The following is a 19,375-nucleotide window of genomic DNA, read 5'->3' on the forward strand; positions in this document are numbered from 1 at the left end:
GAAGTATTCTGCATTAAAAAAGTAAATAATTACTGTATTTTCCAGACTACAAGTCACTCGGGAGTATAAGCCGCACCAGCCAAAAAATGCATAACGAAGAGGAAAAACCATATATAAGTCGCTTTGGTGTATAATTCGCACCAGTGCCCTCTAGCGACCGTTAGTGTGAAAATAACAAACGTGAAATTATATATTTTATATATAGTATAAGTCGCAGACTCAACCAAAGGATGAAAAAAGTGTGACTTATAGTCCAGAAAATACGGTATCTATGAGATTAGATATCATCTGAATATTTGATAATCAGACAACAATGACTATATGATTAAGCAGGAGAGCAAAGACAAAGATAAGGCTTTTCCTGTCCATTATCTCAGCTAGAATTCTGTGCGTGTGTGTGCGCCTCAGGGTCAGAGTAGTTTCCGGCCCATCCTCAGGTTTAATGGGTAATGGATGGGACGCAGGATCAGTTTACACCCCTAACAGTCAGTCACTCTGTCACCATGGAGTGAATGGCTAAGACAGGAAGTGCTTCTAGACTGATGTGTACGAGAAGAAAAAAAATGCAAGTACAATAAAAACAACAACAACAGCAGCAGCAGCAGCGATGTACACCACCTGACCTGACCTGACTGTACAGGCAGCTCTTTTAAAGCTCCTGTAGCTCACACATCATTGCTGAAAATATACTATGATCACAGAACAGTGGAATCCTCTGTTGCTGCAACGTATCAGCTCCCCCAGTGTCAGATCAATAAGGTCTAATCCAATCCAAGCCACCCAGAAACTGCTCAAGTTGAGAAAAATGGCTAATGTTGGACATACAAATCAAAAGTATATCTATTATTACCCAGGATATAATACAAGGACGTATTATTAAACTGTGCAAATATTGATCAAATACAGAATAATTAAGAAGCAGGAAAGGTTAACAAGAGTTAACCAGAGAACTAGCAAAAAATGTCCCACAACCTAGCCCAAAATATTAAAAAACAGAATATAAGATAGATGAAGTATATTCTGAGAAAACTGAGCACAAAAAAAAAATCAAACATTGCAAAAAGACAAAGACAAAAATACTTCTGTCAAAAGTTAAATTAATTCACTTCCTTATGCATAACAGAAAATCTATCTAAAAAAAAAAAGAAATAAGATGCCAAATTACAATGAAACTCTTTCTTGTCGTATTACCTCGACTCCTCTTTAAAGGCTTCTAAATATGTTGACTTGTGTGTGGTGTTTATACTGCTGTATCACAGAGGGAAACACCTGCTACTACTATGATACTAATATGATACTAAGATACTGCACTGTATGTGTACGAAACTGTAGTAATGTAGTGGTTAATGGTTGCATCATAGGTAAACAGATGTACATCTGAAGGTTAGCCAAAACATATTTAAAAAATAACAAGCCAACCAAAACCAAAACCAAAAATGACTGAATGACAAGTGACACAGATGACCTGTGATTAATCAAATGAATCACATGACAATCATTGAATTACAGGAAGATAACACGCGACAAACATGCAAACGTCTAGTCACAGCCATGACTGAAACCAGAGGAACTCGTTCAGCTACATGCCAGAACGATACTACAGCCTGCAACACCGCAGCAGACAGTAAGTTCAGAGGCTGAGGGGGCCGAAGTCCACCGTCTGCTCACAGTCACAACTAAGTTAACCTTCAGCTAGAAGATAGCTAAAGGCTAAGCGTACACAAACCAGCGGAACGTTGACGGCACTTCAACTGCAGTGTGTCCTGATTAAAACACTGCTCAGGCCAGGTCTCGGAGTACGTTGCTGTCCAACGGTGGACAGTTTGGTGGCTGAGTGTCCTGCTCAGGGACACATCAGAATGTAGCTGGACTTGTCAAGCAACAGTTCCAGCCTATGAAGTTTTACCGTATGTTTTGGTGGTACATGTTGGTCAAAGATCTTTTTAGTAGACAGACGTTAGATACAGTTCAATTCAAGGTTTTTAGGCATATTTTTCTGGGTATTGATTATTCATGTTTACTAGTTTAGGTAGGTCCAGGTTGTTGGCCACCAGAGTGAGTTAATTATTCTAGAAATCTGAGGCAACATTTGGACCAAAGCTAGAAGGATTCTCTGGACGCCTTCTTAAGGCAACCTTAAGGACAAGGCAAGTGATTCCCCTAAGCATGATAGGGTAATTTTTCAATCAAATACACTTTTCAACCCTCATTGTTTTAAGTTCTAGTTTCCTTTATTTAACCAGCTAAAGCCCACCGAGGGAGAGCTGGCCTAGAGGTCAGCAGCAGACCACAGAAAAACAATAATATTTACAAGATCAGTTCAATATAATTGATTTAACCTCGAATGACCTGTTAAAATTATCCCTTAAATTCAGCAACATTTCCTCTTCCTAATATCTTTTAATACAAAGGCAAACAAGTAGGTCGCGACTTAGTGCCAAAACATTTTTAAAATGAGGAAATATCCAATGAAAACACTGCTTCCTTGATTGTTTTGACTTGAGATCTTTTTTCCCTTAATGTTTTAGAAAGTTTTGACTACATTTTTTTTTTTAATTTTCTACACAGGAAGGTCGTTAGTGTGCTTAGATCGAAAGCAATTCCTAGCTTCTACATGTCAATGTTAGCTACAAAGAAAATCAGTGACAACCTGGACAACGTGCTGGCACAGAGGCGTTATATTATTATTAAACTTTGCCTTGTTTGATACCATGGTTTTACTACATGTCGCTCCAAAGAGGCTGATTTCAGATGTGTTGTTATTGGTCAGATTTAAGGTCAGTGCTTACTCTCAGCTCTACATTGATCAGGTGTAAACCAGAACTGCATTTCAACTCCCACTACAACAACAGACAACCGAGCAGACATTTGGACTTTTACTGACAACTGACAGAGGTTTCATCTCCATGTTGAGTGTGAGGACACAGTCATCGACAGGTGAAAAACAAAGCTTGACTCATGAAACACTTACAGTATCTGGGCTCGTGTCGTAACCTGCTACAGAACCAGCACACACCCATACACCCATACACTCATATAATAAAGCACACCCAGGGAGGGAAACAACATTGCTCAACACAACAGAGAAACAAAGACAGAAGCTGTCCTTGTCTCCGTGTGTCCCCCCGCTGTCCAGGCAACACTTTGTCTCAGTTCGTCCATGTGACACAGAGGTTCCTGTTTCGCAACTCGCAAATCAGTTTCAACAGCATCAACTACAGAATTCATATATAAAAATTAAAGAATCAGCAAAAGTTCCTCTTGGTTCAGGACAAACTCAGAGAAACAGACCCGCCGAATCTGCCTGGTTTTAAAGAGCACACAAAAACAAATCTACAACTACACTTCAAGCCTACACACTCAGAGGCTCACTGACACACACAGACACAACATCTTATCCCACCTGCGCCGCCGCCGCAGCAGCAGCAACAGCATCGAGCCAGGATCCATCCACAGCAGCGCCGGCCTCGCTTCATCCTCACTGCCTTGCATGCATCCTGGTCTCACACTTCTTTACAGCCGTCTAACACACAGTCACAAAGACACACACGCATGTGGCCTGAACAGCACACACGCTGGTTGACTGACTGACTGACTCCAGAACAAATGAACAAGAGTTCCAAATCTGCACAGCTGAGATTCAGAGAGAGAGAGAGAGAGAGAGAGTGGGAGGAGGAGCCTACACACCCACACGCATACACACACATCTATATGTTTCTTTTTCAGACATTGACTTTAATAGTTCCACACACAGTTTCATAGTTCCACAGTGAAATTGAGAATTAAGTTCATGCATGTGTGTGTGTGTGTGTGTGTGTGGAAATTGAGGAAATAAGTGACTTTTCAGATATCAGTACTGTAACACACACTCTCTCACACACACTGACATTTTACTCTACAAACTAAACAGTGAACCACAGTTCTGCTGGACGTTTGTATCAGTTTACTCGATTGCTTCCTTGTCCTTGAGCCTACTGTTTACTATTAGAAGAATAAGTTGTACCAGGAAAACACTGCTGACCTATCAGACAGCAGACAGACAGAGTACTGACGGATGACTGTTTCATATCTCAGATCTGTACCTGCAGCTTGGCTTCCCTGCCTTCTGACTTTGGGATTTTGATGGAACCTGATGCCAAAGAAAACTATTAAATCGTAGAATAGACAGGAGTCAATCTGTTATAATAAAACCTGTCGTGTGCTACATTGATGGTCAAGGATCGGAATTCCCTTTTCTAATAATTTTAAAGTTGGCAAATAGACATGAAGGCCTCAGATCAGGGCAGCACAGACCTAAATATTATAACAATTTATAAATATACACAGTGACTGACAACTGATCTGGAAATATTGATACATAATCTACAGCCATGTACAATTATCCAAAAGTTCAGTTCAGAAGTTTAATTTTTACTACCTAAAGCAGAGGTTTGATCTGACCTGAGGTCAGTACGAAACCGCTGTTTTAAAGGAATAGGTGTGCTCCAGCAGAGGGCACTGTAAGTTTGTTTGGTTTGTTTGTTGGAAGGCAAGATAAACAGGTCTTCTGCCTGGGCAGATTCTGTACTAAAGAATGTTAAGACGTTATATTTCAGTTGGTGGAGTTCTACAGAACCTGTGAATAACACGTCATACTGGTCTTCACCGTTTGTCAATCAAACTATGACACATAAAACCCTGAAGTCTCTGACCAATCAAACTATGACACATAAAACCCTGTCTCTGAAAGTCTCTGAAATCAACAAACTACATGGTCCGACAGGCCAAACAAATACACACAATTAAAGGAATTAAAACTGAATATTTTGGGTTGACGGGTTCTACAGAACCAATAGACATTCTTTTTTTTTTTTTTCTTACCCACTACACTGACTTACTGAAGTCACTGTCTGAATCAGGCCAAAGCTCAGCATCTGAAGGAACCGTGAGAAACTTTTGTGTGTGTGTGTCTCACCTTGGAGGTAGACAGCACACTGAACTCCACTTAGCCCAGATAAAGTTTATGCAGCAACACAGTTTCCCTGCAGTGTCCCATTTTGTGCACCACTACCAGAGTTACACAGCAAAAAACATGACAGAACTCCAAACTCAAACATAAACCAACATGAACACAAGTTCCATTATAAACCATGTCCTGAGGTCCCCTTGGACAATAAGCATTTCATTAATAAACAGATACAAGATCATTCTATAGATCAGTCTATAGACTGAGCCTGGGCTGCAAAACCAGCAATTCACAGCCTGCGTCACTCTGCCCATGCATTCAAATGTGTTTTTAAAAAACCCCATAATGGAATAATCTTTACAAATAAATTAACTGGACCAAAACCTTTATTTTGACAGACCTACGTTACACATCTATGCTGGAGGACACACCACAGTTGTCAGATGGAGCAACAGGGAACAGTGGGTTTTAATTAAAATGGCGAGTGGGAAACAACTATCACAGCTCCAGGACAGGTGATGCCTTTAAACCAGCATTATGTATAAAACAGTATATAATATTATTAGGTTGATAATGACTATAATTTATATATATATTTTAAACATTACATATTTCGTATGCCATATAACTAAATAAAAAAGGCCACAAACTTGTCTCCTGTGTCTTTACAGTAGTGGAGAAAAGGACAAGGAGACCTACTTTATAGAGCAGCAGTCATGAGACTTCACACACACACACACACACTCCTTCAGAGCGAAGGCTGGGGTTGAATTTTACTCAGCAGCCGTTAATTAGAGTCTTAGGGTTAATTAACAGTTTGACTCGTTATTAACAAATGAGGAACAATTCAATTAATCACAGTCACGCTCGTGTACAGAGGGGACCTGTAATATTCAAATGTAATAGTGTGTGTGTGTGTTTTTGTGTTTATTTCCATGTGTAACGGTCACAAAGCCTGAATTTGCATGTTTCTACAGCAACACATTAGAGAGAGAATTTTTCCTCACCAGTAATAAAAAGACAAAAATTGCAAGGCAAATAAGACGAGCACTGTTCGAAGTAACACCTAAAAAAGAAACTGCAGTTATATAACTGTACCGCCCTATAGTAAATTCTACAGGTGCATTGGGGTGAGTTTGTGCCCAGCATGCTGCCCTCTGTTGACATTTACACTTAGTAAGTTGTCACATTTCTGCGTAAGCAGAAACACAAACCAGTGGGTGGCAGCAATGCGACTAAAAAGATAACTCTGAATAAAAATGAGGAAAGGGAGGAGGACGACCACCTCACAACCACGTCTCAAAGCCAGACTATTGTTGTCTTTATATATCTTCAACATTCTAACTCAAGGGTTTGTTTATTGCCTATAACAGTGTCACGTCAGATTAATCAGGTTCAGATTAACGTCTTTTTTAAAGTTCACCAAACATACATTTGCAACTGCTCACATTAACAACCATTTTACCAAACAGATAGATACCAAAGCCAAACACCTCTTCACCTTGATGAACATGTGAAACAAACTAGATCGATTTTTGCATAAAGCTCTGAATAAATAATGCATAAATAACAGGACTGACCAGGTTTTAGTCTCTGCTGTGGCATCAGTGTGTGAATACACCTACAATAAACAGGCTTTAAACAGGAGAGTTCTGCAGTTTCTATATCCAACCAACAGAGGTCAATGCAGGTCTATTTCACTGGAGTTTTATGTAACAAACATTAAATTATTAAATCAGTAAAAAATGTGAATTAAATTAAATAGAAGGTGTGCATTTGATCAACTTTTATTTATTCTACAATGGAAACAAACTAAACAAACGTAGGGATATGTTGTTCCCAAAGGGGACAAATAAGGAGCTAAATTATTATTATAATAATTATTATTGACATATTTCAAGATATTTGAGAACCTCAAAAATGTACCGAATTGCTTATTGCTATTGGACCTCAGAGGTAATGTGTGTTTCTGACATAAATCCACATGAACGTCCCCTCATGTATGGATTTAAACTCAGCGTTGCCGCCTACTTAATAATTTTAATACATAATTGACTAGCACAGCTGAGATAACCTTTGACCTTGCAATGTGGGCAGCATCTTTATCATAATTCCATGTACACTTTTTTTGTTATTTAGAAAAATGATTATGTTTTAAGATATCCAGAAGAGTCAAACTTTAGAAATTGCTATTTTTACACGACTTTCTAAGGTTTTTAGATAACCTTTGGCAGGTTTTTCAATATTCTTTGCTGAGCAACACATTAGCTTATGCTAAAATAAACTGTACAACCCTTTGGCATAAGAACACCAGGTTAAAGCCACAGGACCGCAGGCGTATTTATTCTGTCAACGTTACTCAAACTGAACGAGAATAGAATGGAAGTGATCGAATTCTAACAAACTAATGTTTTAGGTTGAACTTTTTTGTTCCTACCTTTTCCTGAGCTGAAGAAACAGTCCATCTCCACACTGGAGCGAGAGTGGGACACGCAGAGAGCAGAGCTGGGAACCAGACCCTCCTGTGGTGGGCTGCGGTCTGTGGTACGAACCAGACACCAGCCTGGACGCTCGCTGGGCCTCTCCAGAAGCTCCACCGTCTGACCTGGACGCAGGGAGAATATTGTAGGTGGGTTTTTCAGCTCCAAAGATATTTAATACTGAAGACAGACCACAGGAGCAGGGCAGAGCCGGGCTGAGCTGCTCTGACAGGAGTGAACGTTTCTGTCAGTCTCACCTGTGCTGACTGACATCTCTGTGCTGCATCCTGCTGTGAAGTCGTGGAGAACCACCGTCAGCTCACAGCCACCAGAGAGCTGCAGAGAGACGTTTGAAGACAGAGGTTAAATGGTTGAAACACGACATGTCATGTCATGAAAAGTCAAAACCAGGACAAATTTGACAAAGTGGACAAAGTGAGGTCAGATACAGCATTGTTTCCCAAAGACTGGGTCGCAACCCTCAGGTGGGTCCCAAAAGATTTGTTTTGTACCAAGAAAAAGAGTTTGGTAAAAACACTGACACATTTAATTACATCACAGAAATCCCATCACTGATCGCCTCTCTGAAATGTTATACTTCACACATTGTATTGAAACAGTTTGAAAAGACTTAAGAACAATATTAGCCTAATATATTTTTACTGTCAAGACTCAGCAAACAGGCACCACCCAAACACACTTACTCGGAATTAAATGAATTAACCACAGGCTGAAGAAACAGTTGAGAGTGTGTGTATGTGTGTAAGAAACTGGGAGAGAGAGAGGGAGATAGAGAGAGAGAGAGCTCAACCCAAACCTCAAGTTTTTATTTCTTCTCATTAACAGAGGACTATTTTGATCCTCTAGGAAACAGTTCTGTATTAAAATATAAACAAAAGTCCTCAAACGGTTTAAGACAACATGTCAATAAAACACAGGACAAAATAAAGGAACAAAAACAAATGAAACATTCTTCTGAACATAGTTATCATAGTCAGCTTAACAGAAAGTGAGCAGAGCTTTTACAGCAATTACACTTTTTACTCGGGAACATTGCGCCCTGCTGTCCAGTAAACCGTGTCACTTAAATTAAGAACTGATTCCATGTTTCAATGAACAAATGTTGGTATAATGAACTCATCTATCCACTCTGCTGAATAGGCCAAGGAACATTAGTGTAGTCAGTACTAATGTGTGTCTTCAGGTGTTTTATTATTGTTTGTTTTGTAACAGAACAAATCATTAAGGCAATAAAAAATGTTACCGGAAGGGGGAAAAAGAAAAGTCTGACTTGTGCGAAGATGTTCTTAATAAAAAGCAGTCTCAAAGTATCAATTTTTTTTGTGAATGATATAAATATTAGAATGCAGTATTGGCACAGTAATGATACAAGGACTGCTGTTGTCTATAGCAACTACAGAATAAATCCTGTTCAAGGATCCTAAAGATCTAAACCAGGACTTCTCAAAGTACAGAACGGGGTCCGCATCCAGACCGCATGCCAATACAGTCCTGACCACAGACTGAGCCTGTATCTGGTGTAATGAGTGCATGGGTGAGTGAGTAAGTTCACATAAATGTCATTATGTTGTGGACCACTGAACCTAAGATCCAGAGCTTTTATTCACTTTTAATTCATATTATTTCAAATACTTTTATAAAGGTGAAAATGTAAAAGATTATTCAGGTACAATAAGCTAAAGGTAGAAGAATGTGTTGTTTGAATCACCATCATACAGTCATAGTGATATGCTATTTTCACATTGAACAATTATATTCATTCATTTAAGATACATATATATATATATAAATAATTAAACTGTTAGAAACTTAATACTAAAATACTGGGTACCAAGTACCTGATGAGACTTATTTTATTTTAATGCATGCAGCCATTAATAATGTGGACTGTTGACTGTGCAGCTGTTAATATCATCAGTCAGTCAGATGGCTGTTAGGAGTTAATGATTGACAGGATGTGACAGGAAATAAAACCAAAGCCCTACCCTTGAGGTTTATGGTACAGTACGTTCCGTTATATGACCTGCTGCAAAGATTTGATAAAGCAGTTATTGAAAGAGCAAATCAGAGCTGATGCAAACACTTCACGGCGCTATAAACGGCCATGATACTGCTGAGGTTGGTGAATCTGAAGAACAGCACGAAACAAAAAAAAAAAAATTACATATACAGTCAGAAACCAGACGCTCGAATAGAAACCATTATTTTCACTCCAAAAATAATACTCATTATTCAAAATAACTGACCCGACCAATCATAGTAATGCTTTCTTCTATTTGAAAAGAACACCCTTAAATGAAGAAAAAGTATTAAAATACACTTTACACTTTAATAACACTTTAATAATATGAATCTAAATATTCTGACATGTACATTATAGTTACATGGTGAAAACATAAAAGGGAAATGTCACTTGATTTAACTGAAATAAAGCTGTGCATTTCAAAATAAAAGCATGACCATCCCGACCTGGTGTAATCTGATGATCTGTGTCCTGTACAAACACTCTGTCAGCTGATGAGCTGTTTACACCTGTGTGTGGTCATCAATTCAGAGATGACCTGCATCAGTCAAGTCACAATAAAAGTACTGTTTTAATATAAACAGTGTGAATTTCCCCCACTTTGGAACATTGGGAATTTCCACACTGTGGGATAAAAAGGGGAGTTAAAAAAAAAAAAAAAGAAATCGCATTTCAGTGACTTTACAGATTTAAAATATGTACATGATTAACAACAAAAAGAAAGGCATGCTGTAAAGGAAGGATGGAAATGTTGAGACAAAAGACTTTTTGTTTTCCAGTTTTGTTTTGAACCAAAGTAAGGGTTCTCGATGTACTGAGCTTAATGTGCTTGAAAAAAAACAAAAAACAAAAAAACTTTCACTCAGACTTACTCACACAAAAAACGAATTATGAAATAAATAGCATCTAGAAGTAACAAATGTGAAGACAGACGCAAGCAGTGCTGCAGAAAGTCTGAGAAAAGGGCAATGACAACAAACTCAAGAAAAGGCCAAAGTCAGAGAAGAAAACATCAACAACAAATTAAAACAAACAGATCTACTTTCTGCTGCTTTCTTTCCGTTTTCATCGTCTTGGAAAATGTCAGCCTGTTTGTATGCGAGAGTGTGTGTGTGAGAAAGAGAAAGCCAGTGCGTGTTCAGGCTAAAGGTCTCTTAGCAACCTCAACCCACGTTTCCATAAAAAGTACAGGTGATCTTACACCTGACAGATGGCTGACCATACACCGACACACACACACTCAAACACACACAGGGTATTTTCAATTATTCTGGCTGATTACATCTTTCTCTGCACAGGTTAAGGGCAGAACTATCCTGGAAACTGACGTCACTTCGATCTGTGTACAAAGAAATGCTTCGTATCTCAGCTGCAGATCGTTTGTGTCCACGCGGCAATGTTTTGCCCCAGCAAAGGTAGGTAAACATGAGCTCCTGACATCACAGGTGAGCAGGTCAATTAAGTTTCTGAAATAATAATAATATCTCTGACATCACAGGTGAGCAGGTCAATTACGTTTCTGAAATAATAATAATAATAATAATAATAATAATATCCAGGGCCTTGAAATACTTGTAGAAAGTGCAACACCAGCCATTTCGTAGGAGCTACAAACACACATGGCCCAATGGAATCTGTTCAAAGTCCATTTATATTCTCAGATTAAAGCTGTCAAAGACATGAAATACCCAAGTGTCCAGAAACATTTGCATATTATTGTAGGTACTTTAATCTCTGAGAATGCAATGCACTATGGGTATTAAGGAGATGTTTTACTAAACCTGCTAAACATCCATTCTGTAAACTAAAAGTCTAAACCCAAGGACAAACTTCTGCTGTTGCATCTTAAAAAGCCCAACGCAGTAATTACACAGTTTCTTCCTTTAACGTTTTCTATCAAAGATAAAAGGGCATTAAGCCGTCATCAAAACCGCAGTACTCATCAGATAAACTTCAGCTCTCATTTTCTAAATGTTACCAACAAAGCTACTACTATCTACACTCAGAGGCCACTGACTGAAGAACTTCCAGCATGACAGAACTCTATCCAGCTCCGCTCTGGTGTCCAGAGCCCTGGAGGCCCTCATTCATCAAACCATGCACAGAAAAGGTTCTAACAAGTAAAAAAAAAAAAATCTGTACTTGTCAACTGTGTGTACACCGTACATATGCACACTAGAAAGGAATGAGTGTCACACCAATCATTCAAAATGTCTGCTGAATCACTAATCACTATGAATCTGTATTATTAAGAGGAAGCAGGGAACACGTGTGAAGATTAGATTGCTAAACCCGTTGTAGTTTCACTCTTCTACCACATGGTCACAAATTTACACACATTACTTCGCCGCAGTTCAAGTTGACAAATCCCATACTTGGCGTGGGAATATTCGTACGCACAAATTACGCACACTTACGTTGCGTACGCTAATAAACGAGGCCCCTGGAGTCAGATGACACGTTCGTTGTTAGTGACGGTCATATGCTACAGTCGTGTAAAACTGCGAGGAGCGGAACGAAGCGGCTCCGTCCTTCTTCAGCTGAGCGAATAAGACCTGTGGAGTGTGGGGAACAGTGGCGTGTCATTGGTTTTCATGAGGAGGCTGAAGTGTTTCTTCGTCTCTAACAGGACGACGTGCTCTCTGTGCAAACAGAAGCTCTCACTCAGCAGTTGCTCAGTGACATTGGGTGGTAAACACAAACTAACCATGTCACTGTTCACCACCTACTACGTAATTATAGTAGAATTAACTGATCCGGCCCGTGTTATTGTATTAGAAACGTCCGTGGGTTCTGGTGTTTGCTGGAGTCTCCTGCCTTATGGACAGTGGCGGCTGGGCCGCAAAGGACAATTTATGGGCTACTAATTTGTTGGATTTCTTTTAATAAACATTTTTAGAATAAACAATCTCTTATTTTGAGTATGAAAGCATTTAAAATGCACCATAACATGTCATAAATCATCATGTTTTGGGGAAAATAGATTTCAGCTTATCTTGGCTCGTCCGGTTCAAGGTCAGTGCTGCAGGGCAGCCAATAGCTGACCTGTTGTTGACATTAGATATGCGTATGCAACAATTGTATCCAATCACCATCACCGAATCTGATGACATATAAACATAGGCTGGAATTTCACAAGATCTAACTCCAGCTCAAAATCTGACTGCAGGGCTTTTAAAAAGATTTGACTGTTTTTATGACAAATATTTGCCTGGAATGTTTTAGAGCAAATACTGCAGAGGAAATTCTAATGAGCAATGACCAAAAGTGTATTTCAATTCATTTATAAAGAGGTAGCGTAGCTTCTGTAATAGCCAAAGATACACAGTACTATGACATACAAAAATAACTTGAGTGCATTAGTCAGAGAGACACCCAAATAAGTCACTGCAAATACATTAGAAATGACACTCTGTGCAGTTACATAAAAAGAAATAATACGCAATCTGCATGTATGCATCCATACAATTAATTCTTAATTCATTAATTATTAATTAATTTAAAATGCAGTGTCAAAAACATACATGTTTTTGGAAGGTGTTTCAAATGCATTTGCACCATATGGCAGATCTCAGATCAGATGAGGAGCTCAGGTGCATGATTCACACTCACAGGTTATAACCTGGCCCATCTGCTGATCATCTGCCACTCTATGTAAAATGTATGCGCAAAAGTGAAAAGCAAAACAACAACAACAAGACTGAGGAAGGATGCAAAACCGTAAGTGCAACACAAGTGTCTGCTAGTTTAAATGGTGTATGACTCCAAAACACATCGCTGTTTAAGAAACACTCCTCCCTGTGTAAACAGCCTGAGACTAAAGACTGAAAAACAAACCTCCTCCTGACAAGTAAACCTTACACTAGAATAAACCTCGTGTAAAGAAGTGAAGCTCTTTGTCTTCACTACAAACAAAAACCACTGTGAAAATAGACGGCGAGTTCAATTCGGGGGTAAAAAAGACCAACGTGCCCAAGGTTTTCTATATACTGTGGTTTCTGGGTTGCGCTTTTTTTTTTGTGCCGTAGGGTTTGGTTCAGTTGGGTTTGGTTTACTCATTAGAAGAACACAGAAGCCCTGAGACAGCTTTATGTAAACAGATGGAAATGGAGTTGAAACCCCACATGGGCAGTGTGAGAAAATGTGGAGCTGAAAAGAACTTGGGCGAATTGTAAAGACGGGGGATCATACGGCAAACCAGAGCTCCTGTTTCTGGACTAAAACAACGGAATGAACAGCTCATAGGTGTGCAGAGAAATGCATGAAAATGTGGTAATGTTTAGCATTAGCATTGGGGGAATTGTGAGAAATACAACTACTACTGCTACATAATCATCATGCAATCAGAATATATATATATATATATATACATACATACATATATATACATACAATAAACTCAGTGAACATTATCATCTTAGTTATATATATATATATATATATGTAGCAGTAATAGTTGTATTTCTCACAATTCCCCCAATGCTAATGCTAAACATTACCACATTTTTATGCATTTCTCTGCACACCCCTGAGCTGAACAGCAGCGAGGTTAAACACCCACCAGCATGTTTTCATTTTTAGAATGTTTCCAAGACTGTCATTTCAAACACAATACCAATACCTACTTTACTTAATTTTTTTTTGTAAAAACAAAGTTTACAAAAGTGTTATAAAAATGAGAAGCCAAATATGTAGGGGAGTGGGTGATAATGAACCAACAATGGTTGACTCCACTAAAAACAGTCCACTAGTATAAAGTCTAGGAGCTTTTGGGTTTGGGCTGATGTTGAGATCAAGGCTGTAATCATGATGTCAGAAAAATCAATAGTTCTGTATGAACTATGAATTGCTAGATTTTTTTTTCTGCTAAAAAGAGACATGGTGCTGCTCTGATGGATTCACAATGAACTAACAGCTCACAGGCAGTACAGACAGTTCTACTGTAGTACAGTGTTTGTGTGAGGCGACAAACGTAAACGCACACGTGGATGTGCATGTCATAACATCTGATCTCAGATCACATGTTGGATACTCATGCTGCAGGACAAAGCCCACCACAGTGACTTTAACAGCTGCCTGCTGTTTGTCCACTTTGGATCAACATCATATAACGCAGCTACAAAGGACCAGGGATTACACTGTCTGAAAATACAGAAGCAAAAAACATTTGGAGGAAAAGCGACGGAGCCACAGTTTAACTGCACGCACTGGTTGTTGCCCACTTTAGGGGAAAAAAAACAAAAGAGAATGCAGCTGTAAAGGAAAATAAACCACAGACACAGTTGCAGACATTTCAGAAACCACTCGAACCGTCAGTTAAATTCACAAAAGCACTGCAATCAAGCGCTAACGACTCAATCAGGGGCAGGCTGTGTAGGCGTAAAGAGTACTTCCCTCTGCTATTACAGCGCAACCTACAGTATTACAGTTGGAGTAATGAGAACTTAAAGCTCCAGTAGGCAGTATACTGTATTTGAGGGGGAAATAAAAAACACCCCTACATAAGTAACCATTTGAAAAGTATAAACGATACTGTATTTTCCGAGTATAAGTCGCACCAGACAAAAAATGCATATTGAAAAAGAAGAAAAATTATATACAAGTCGCTCAGAAGTATAAGGCACACCAGTGCCCTCTAGGGGTGTTCAGTGTGAAATTAACGACATGTACATTTTGAATGGTACAGGACTAGCACTAGAATGCCCTCTGGGGACTTTCAGTGTAAAAATACCCAATGTGAAATTATATATTTCGCATCTGAGTACAATTCACAAACCCAGCCAAAGGACGAAAAAAAGTGCAACTTTTAATTTAATTACTTTTAAGATTTAATTTGCAGCATTTGCAGCAAAGAAATAGTAGAGCGGCTTTTTTAGGATAAAAAAAAAATGGTGGTATTGTCCTGTGAGAGCTTGTAATTTTTGTATTCTTAAACACTGCATTAGTAAGTTTTCCAACTGGCCTTTATGGGAAGAAAGTAAAAATGCATCTGCATTTTGCGACTATGTCTCACATCTGCTTTTAAAGGTTTCAATAGTTTGATTGTTGTGTAAAAATCTCTAACTTTCCATTTGTCGTCTATGGAATAACAAAGTTCTAATCTATAAGGATTTTCTGAGAAAATGAAGATTATACGGAGTGAGGACTCTTGGTACACAGTAGTTATACAGTACACTTCAGGAGCGTCTCATCAACTGTGCACGTTAAAGCTGAAACTGCGATAATCCAGTCAAAATCCAAAGCGATGCACTTAATTTCGAACTCCGTTTATATCAATTTCCCAAAGCATATGCAGCACAATCTGATTTAGACCGACTCACATTTCACTTCGTCAGTCTCTGTGGCAACAAATGACCTGTTTCCTGTCCTCAGCCTGTCTATCCACATACACGTACACACAGACACATGCACAAGCCTTGTTTAACCATTAATCTGGCCCATTACACACACACACATACACACACAGACACTCATGCTAGGTGAAACTTGAGAGCATTTCTGACCAGAATAAGAAAGAAACCAAACTCAATATAGGTTCAACTTTGAAGCAAAACAAATTCTTATAGATAGAAAAAAAACACCCACCAAAACAATCATTGAGCATTTTAACATTTCTTTACATTTCTGTTTTTTCCTAAGACAACAACAAAAAAAAAAAAACTTCAGGTCTTCATCCGTAGACATAACAGTCCTTCCTCCAGACAGTAGAACAGCACATCTGTGATTGAATTAGATCACATTACTGTCTAGTCTGAAGCCTAGTCTGTTATTTTAGCAGGCTAAGGAGTGAATGGGTGAGCGGCGGAGTGTGTGTGGAAAGTGTGTAAGGTGCAGCAGCTTTCTACTCACTCTGCTGCTCTCTTTGAACAGTTTAAAGCTCATCCACTTTGGCATGTCGACCCGGTCCTCCTCGTCTGTCTCAGACTCTGTCTCTCACTGTCCGACTTTGACAACTCCCTTATTTGTGTCTTTGCCACACACACAAACACGCCCTCACTCTCTCTCTCTCTCTCTAACTCTCTCTCTCGCCTTCTCTCTCCCTAGCTAGCTATCTGCATGTGTGTGTACGCGCGTGCACAGTCGCACAATAATACACAGCCATAGCTTTGTGTTTGATGGGAGCTGCACACTACTTGGTGTGTGTGTGTGTGTGTGTGTGTGTGAGATCACATTTCACCCACTCCCTGGAAGCTACGATGCGAGCGTTCATAGTGTGTTGCAGTGTGTGTTTGTGTGCCTCCGTTGATTGTGTGACAGCACAGTCATATGACCTGCAGGAGGCCTCTGTACCACTCTAGCCTGAAGAACACTAATTCATCAGTACACACGTGTGTAAAACCACCACGGCCAAGTGTTGTCACTGTACTGGGGAAAAATTAAACACGTTGTGACTTGCAAACATCTTCTGTCATCAGAGCCTCTGCCTGATACAAATACGGTCAACCTGTTGACAACACACCAACAATTACTAATGCATTTATTGAACTGAACATGTTCTGCACCACACTCATGTACTCTCCTGCAACTCCAGACATTCAGCAAAGGTTTTTTTGTGTGTAGACAAACAGACACTGACACATTAGAATAGGTGCACCCTGCAGCAGGCATCCCTTCTGTCAGTGCTGGAAATGTCGATGTGTTGTGAACACATGAATGAAGTTACAATGACAATTAATTGTGCATGATCACACTGATTTTTTTTGTAAATCCATTAGTCACAGTCTCTAAATACACACAGATTACAGTTGGCCGCTTCCTGAATCGTTGAGAGAAACTATACGAGTGCAAGGCAATGCAAGTTCGCGATCTTGCAAAAGACAGCTAACTAAGATGATAATGTTCACTGAGTCTATTGGATATAGGGTTTATTATCGCAATAAACTTGGGGCTAAACACTCACAATAAGGTGCAAAGGTCTAAACTCAGAAAGAATACAATGCCTCGACACTTGAAAGAAAATCTCCAGTTTAGGTCAATTAATGATGTGAAGAACATCTATGCGGGTTCAACCTTGGTCAAACTTAACTGAAATATCTTATTTAAAACAGGTTAGCTGCATGTGTGTATGTATAAGGTGCTTGACAAAATTACATTAAATTTTTATTCAGTTTACCACCACTAACTCAGACAAACCACGGGTCAATTCTTATGAAATTCTAACACTTTCATAAAGCCTGTTTTTAAATCAGGTTATGAGGAATTAATTCAAAAAATGACAGCCATACAACGTGGCATCACGCACTGTCACATGTGCAGCCGGAACGCCACAGATTGAATTCCAACCTCGTGCATCATTTCTTTAATCTGGATAAACTGCAACATTCCCTCTCTCCTGAAGAAAGATTTCTACACATAGAAATGTTACACCAACCATACAAGCTATTTACAATACGGTTGAGCTGTTTAGCCAACTTTGAAAGGTTTGAAAGGTGAACCTGAAGATTACTGTCAAAAACTGCAGAAGGCACGCAGTGAAATAATAATAATAAAATAATAATAATAAGAGAACACACACAAGCAGGTCTGGGAAAGCTAGGCAATTTTAGCTTCACCTCAGGCAGTCAAATAGCTGAACCTCAGTTCATGAAATTTGAATATTTGATTAAAAAAAAAAGGCTGCAGGAAAATTAATATTAATTAATATTATTAATATGAAGTGAATGAAGATAAAACAATGACAAAATAATGTAGATGGGTAAAAAAAAACCTCCTGTAATTTCTCTAGAACAATCATGTCTTAAAATAAGGCTGCGTAATCTTTTCTATTTTTTTAGTTATATCCAAATATGCCTAAGTTGTGTGATGTTTAGATTGGAGTTATGTTTTAAGGATTGAAGGTCATGGCCCAAAGAAGAAAAAGTGATATACTGTATGAGATGTGTTCGATCTTTCCTTGAAACATTACCCATACATGCTTGATGTCTGCTGTTGTGTAGAATATTTCCTCCTTAAGGGTACCACAACTCATGCTAAATTTTACTGAGTTTACAAAGATAAAAAAAAAAAGTGACTCTGCATCAGGGAGGAAGCTATATAGAGGTACACTGAGCTCCAGGGGCCGTGGTGGAGCTGTGATGAAAAAAACCACTGGAATGATCCTTTAAATAAAGAATCAGACCACAGGCTGAACCACAGCTGAGTCATTCAGCCAAGGAGATACGTCACAGAAACGACAACGTCACGGGGCCCACGGTCTGGAACATATACATGACAACAGAACATCGACCCTGACCTTCAGCTGAGGATTACAACACTGGGGTCACGAGTAATTACAGAGAGTGCCGGCAGAAACCAAAAGGTTGGTTAAAACTACTAGGATTGTTTCTTTATATAAACCAGGGCTACTCCTGGAACCTTTGGGATCACCCCAGAAAGGATCTTTACTGCAGAACATATGTTAGATTTAAATAGTAGAATATTAGGGCTGTTGTATTTGTATTGTATTTATGATGAAACTAGATCTGCTGCTATTTATATACGTAACTAAATGTCTAGAAATCTAAAAAAAATAAAATAAAAAATTTAAATGAAGGAAACTCTGATAGTAGTCAAATCCTGTCTTCATATCCTCTATCTAGATCAGGGGTCCCCAAACCCGGGTCCGAGGACTGCTACCTGTCCGTAGGTCATTTGGTACCAGATTAAAAAAAAAAATCCAGTCAAATCCCTTTCCTTTTTTTCATTAACAGATAATCTGACAATGTTTCAGAACAACAGGTGATTCAGATTCTGATACTAACAGAATAAAGTTGAATCATTGAAAACTAAACAATCCTTCAACAATGGCGTGGTATTAACTTGTCCTTGGTAGGTAGGTTGGTAAGTTGGGGGACCACTGACCTAGATTATAGATTTTGCTATCTAGATTATAGAATTATTTTATTAAGACAATATATATGTGTGTTT

The 19,375-nt window shown here is 38.9% G+C and overlaps 2 protein-coding genes across 5 annotated transcripts in view; one reads left to right on the top strand and one right to left on the bottom strand.

Annotated features, from left to right (window-relative positions):
- phf11 (PHD finger protein 11) overlaps nt 1–19,375 on the top strand; it is a 959,893-nt gene that overhangs the window by 186,605 nt on the left and 753,913 nt on the right. The window lies entirely within an intron of this gene.
- LOC103391767 (kalirin) overlaps nt 5,329–19,375 on the bottom strand; it is a 93,285-nt gene continuing 79,238 nt past the window's right edge. The window contains exons 40-41 of the mRNA XM_025064110.1: nt 7,683–7,761; nt 5,329–7,550 (exon numbers count right to left, since the gene is read on the bottom strand). Coding sequence (XP_024919878.1) covers nt 7,342–7,550; nt 7,683–7,761 — 288 coding nt within the window. The 3' untranslated portion in view covers nt 5,329–7,341. The remainder of the gene's footprint in view (nt 7,551–7,682; nt 7,762–19,375) is intronic.

This window comes from Cynoglossus semilaevis, chromosome 16, assembly GCF_000523025.1.
Source record: "Cynoglossus semilaevis isolate Cse_v1.0 chromosome 16, Cse_v1.0, whole genome shotgun sequence".
NCBI classification, from domain to species: Eukaryota; Metazoa; Chordata; class Actinopteri; order Pleuronectiformes; family Cynoglossidae; genus Cynoglossus; species Cynoglossus semilaevis.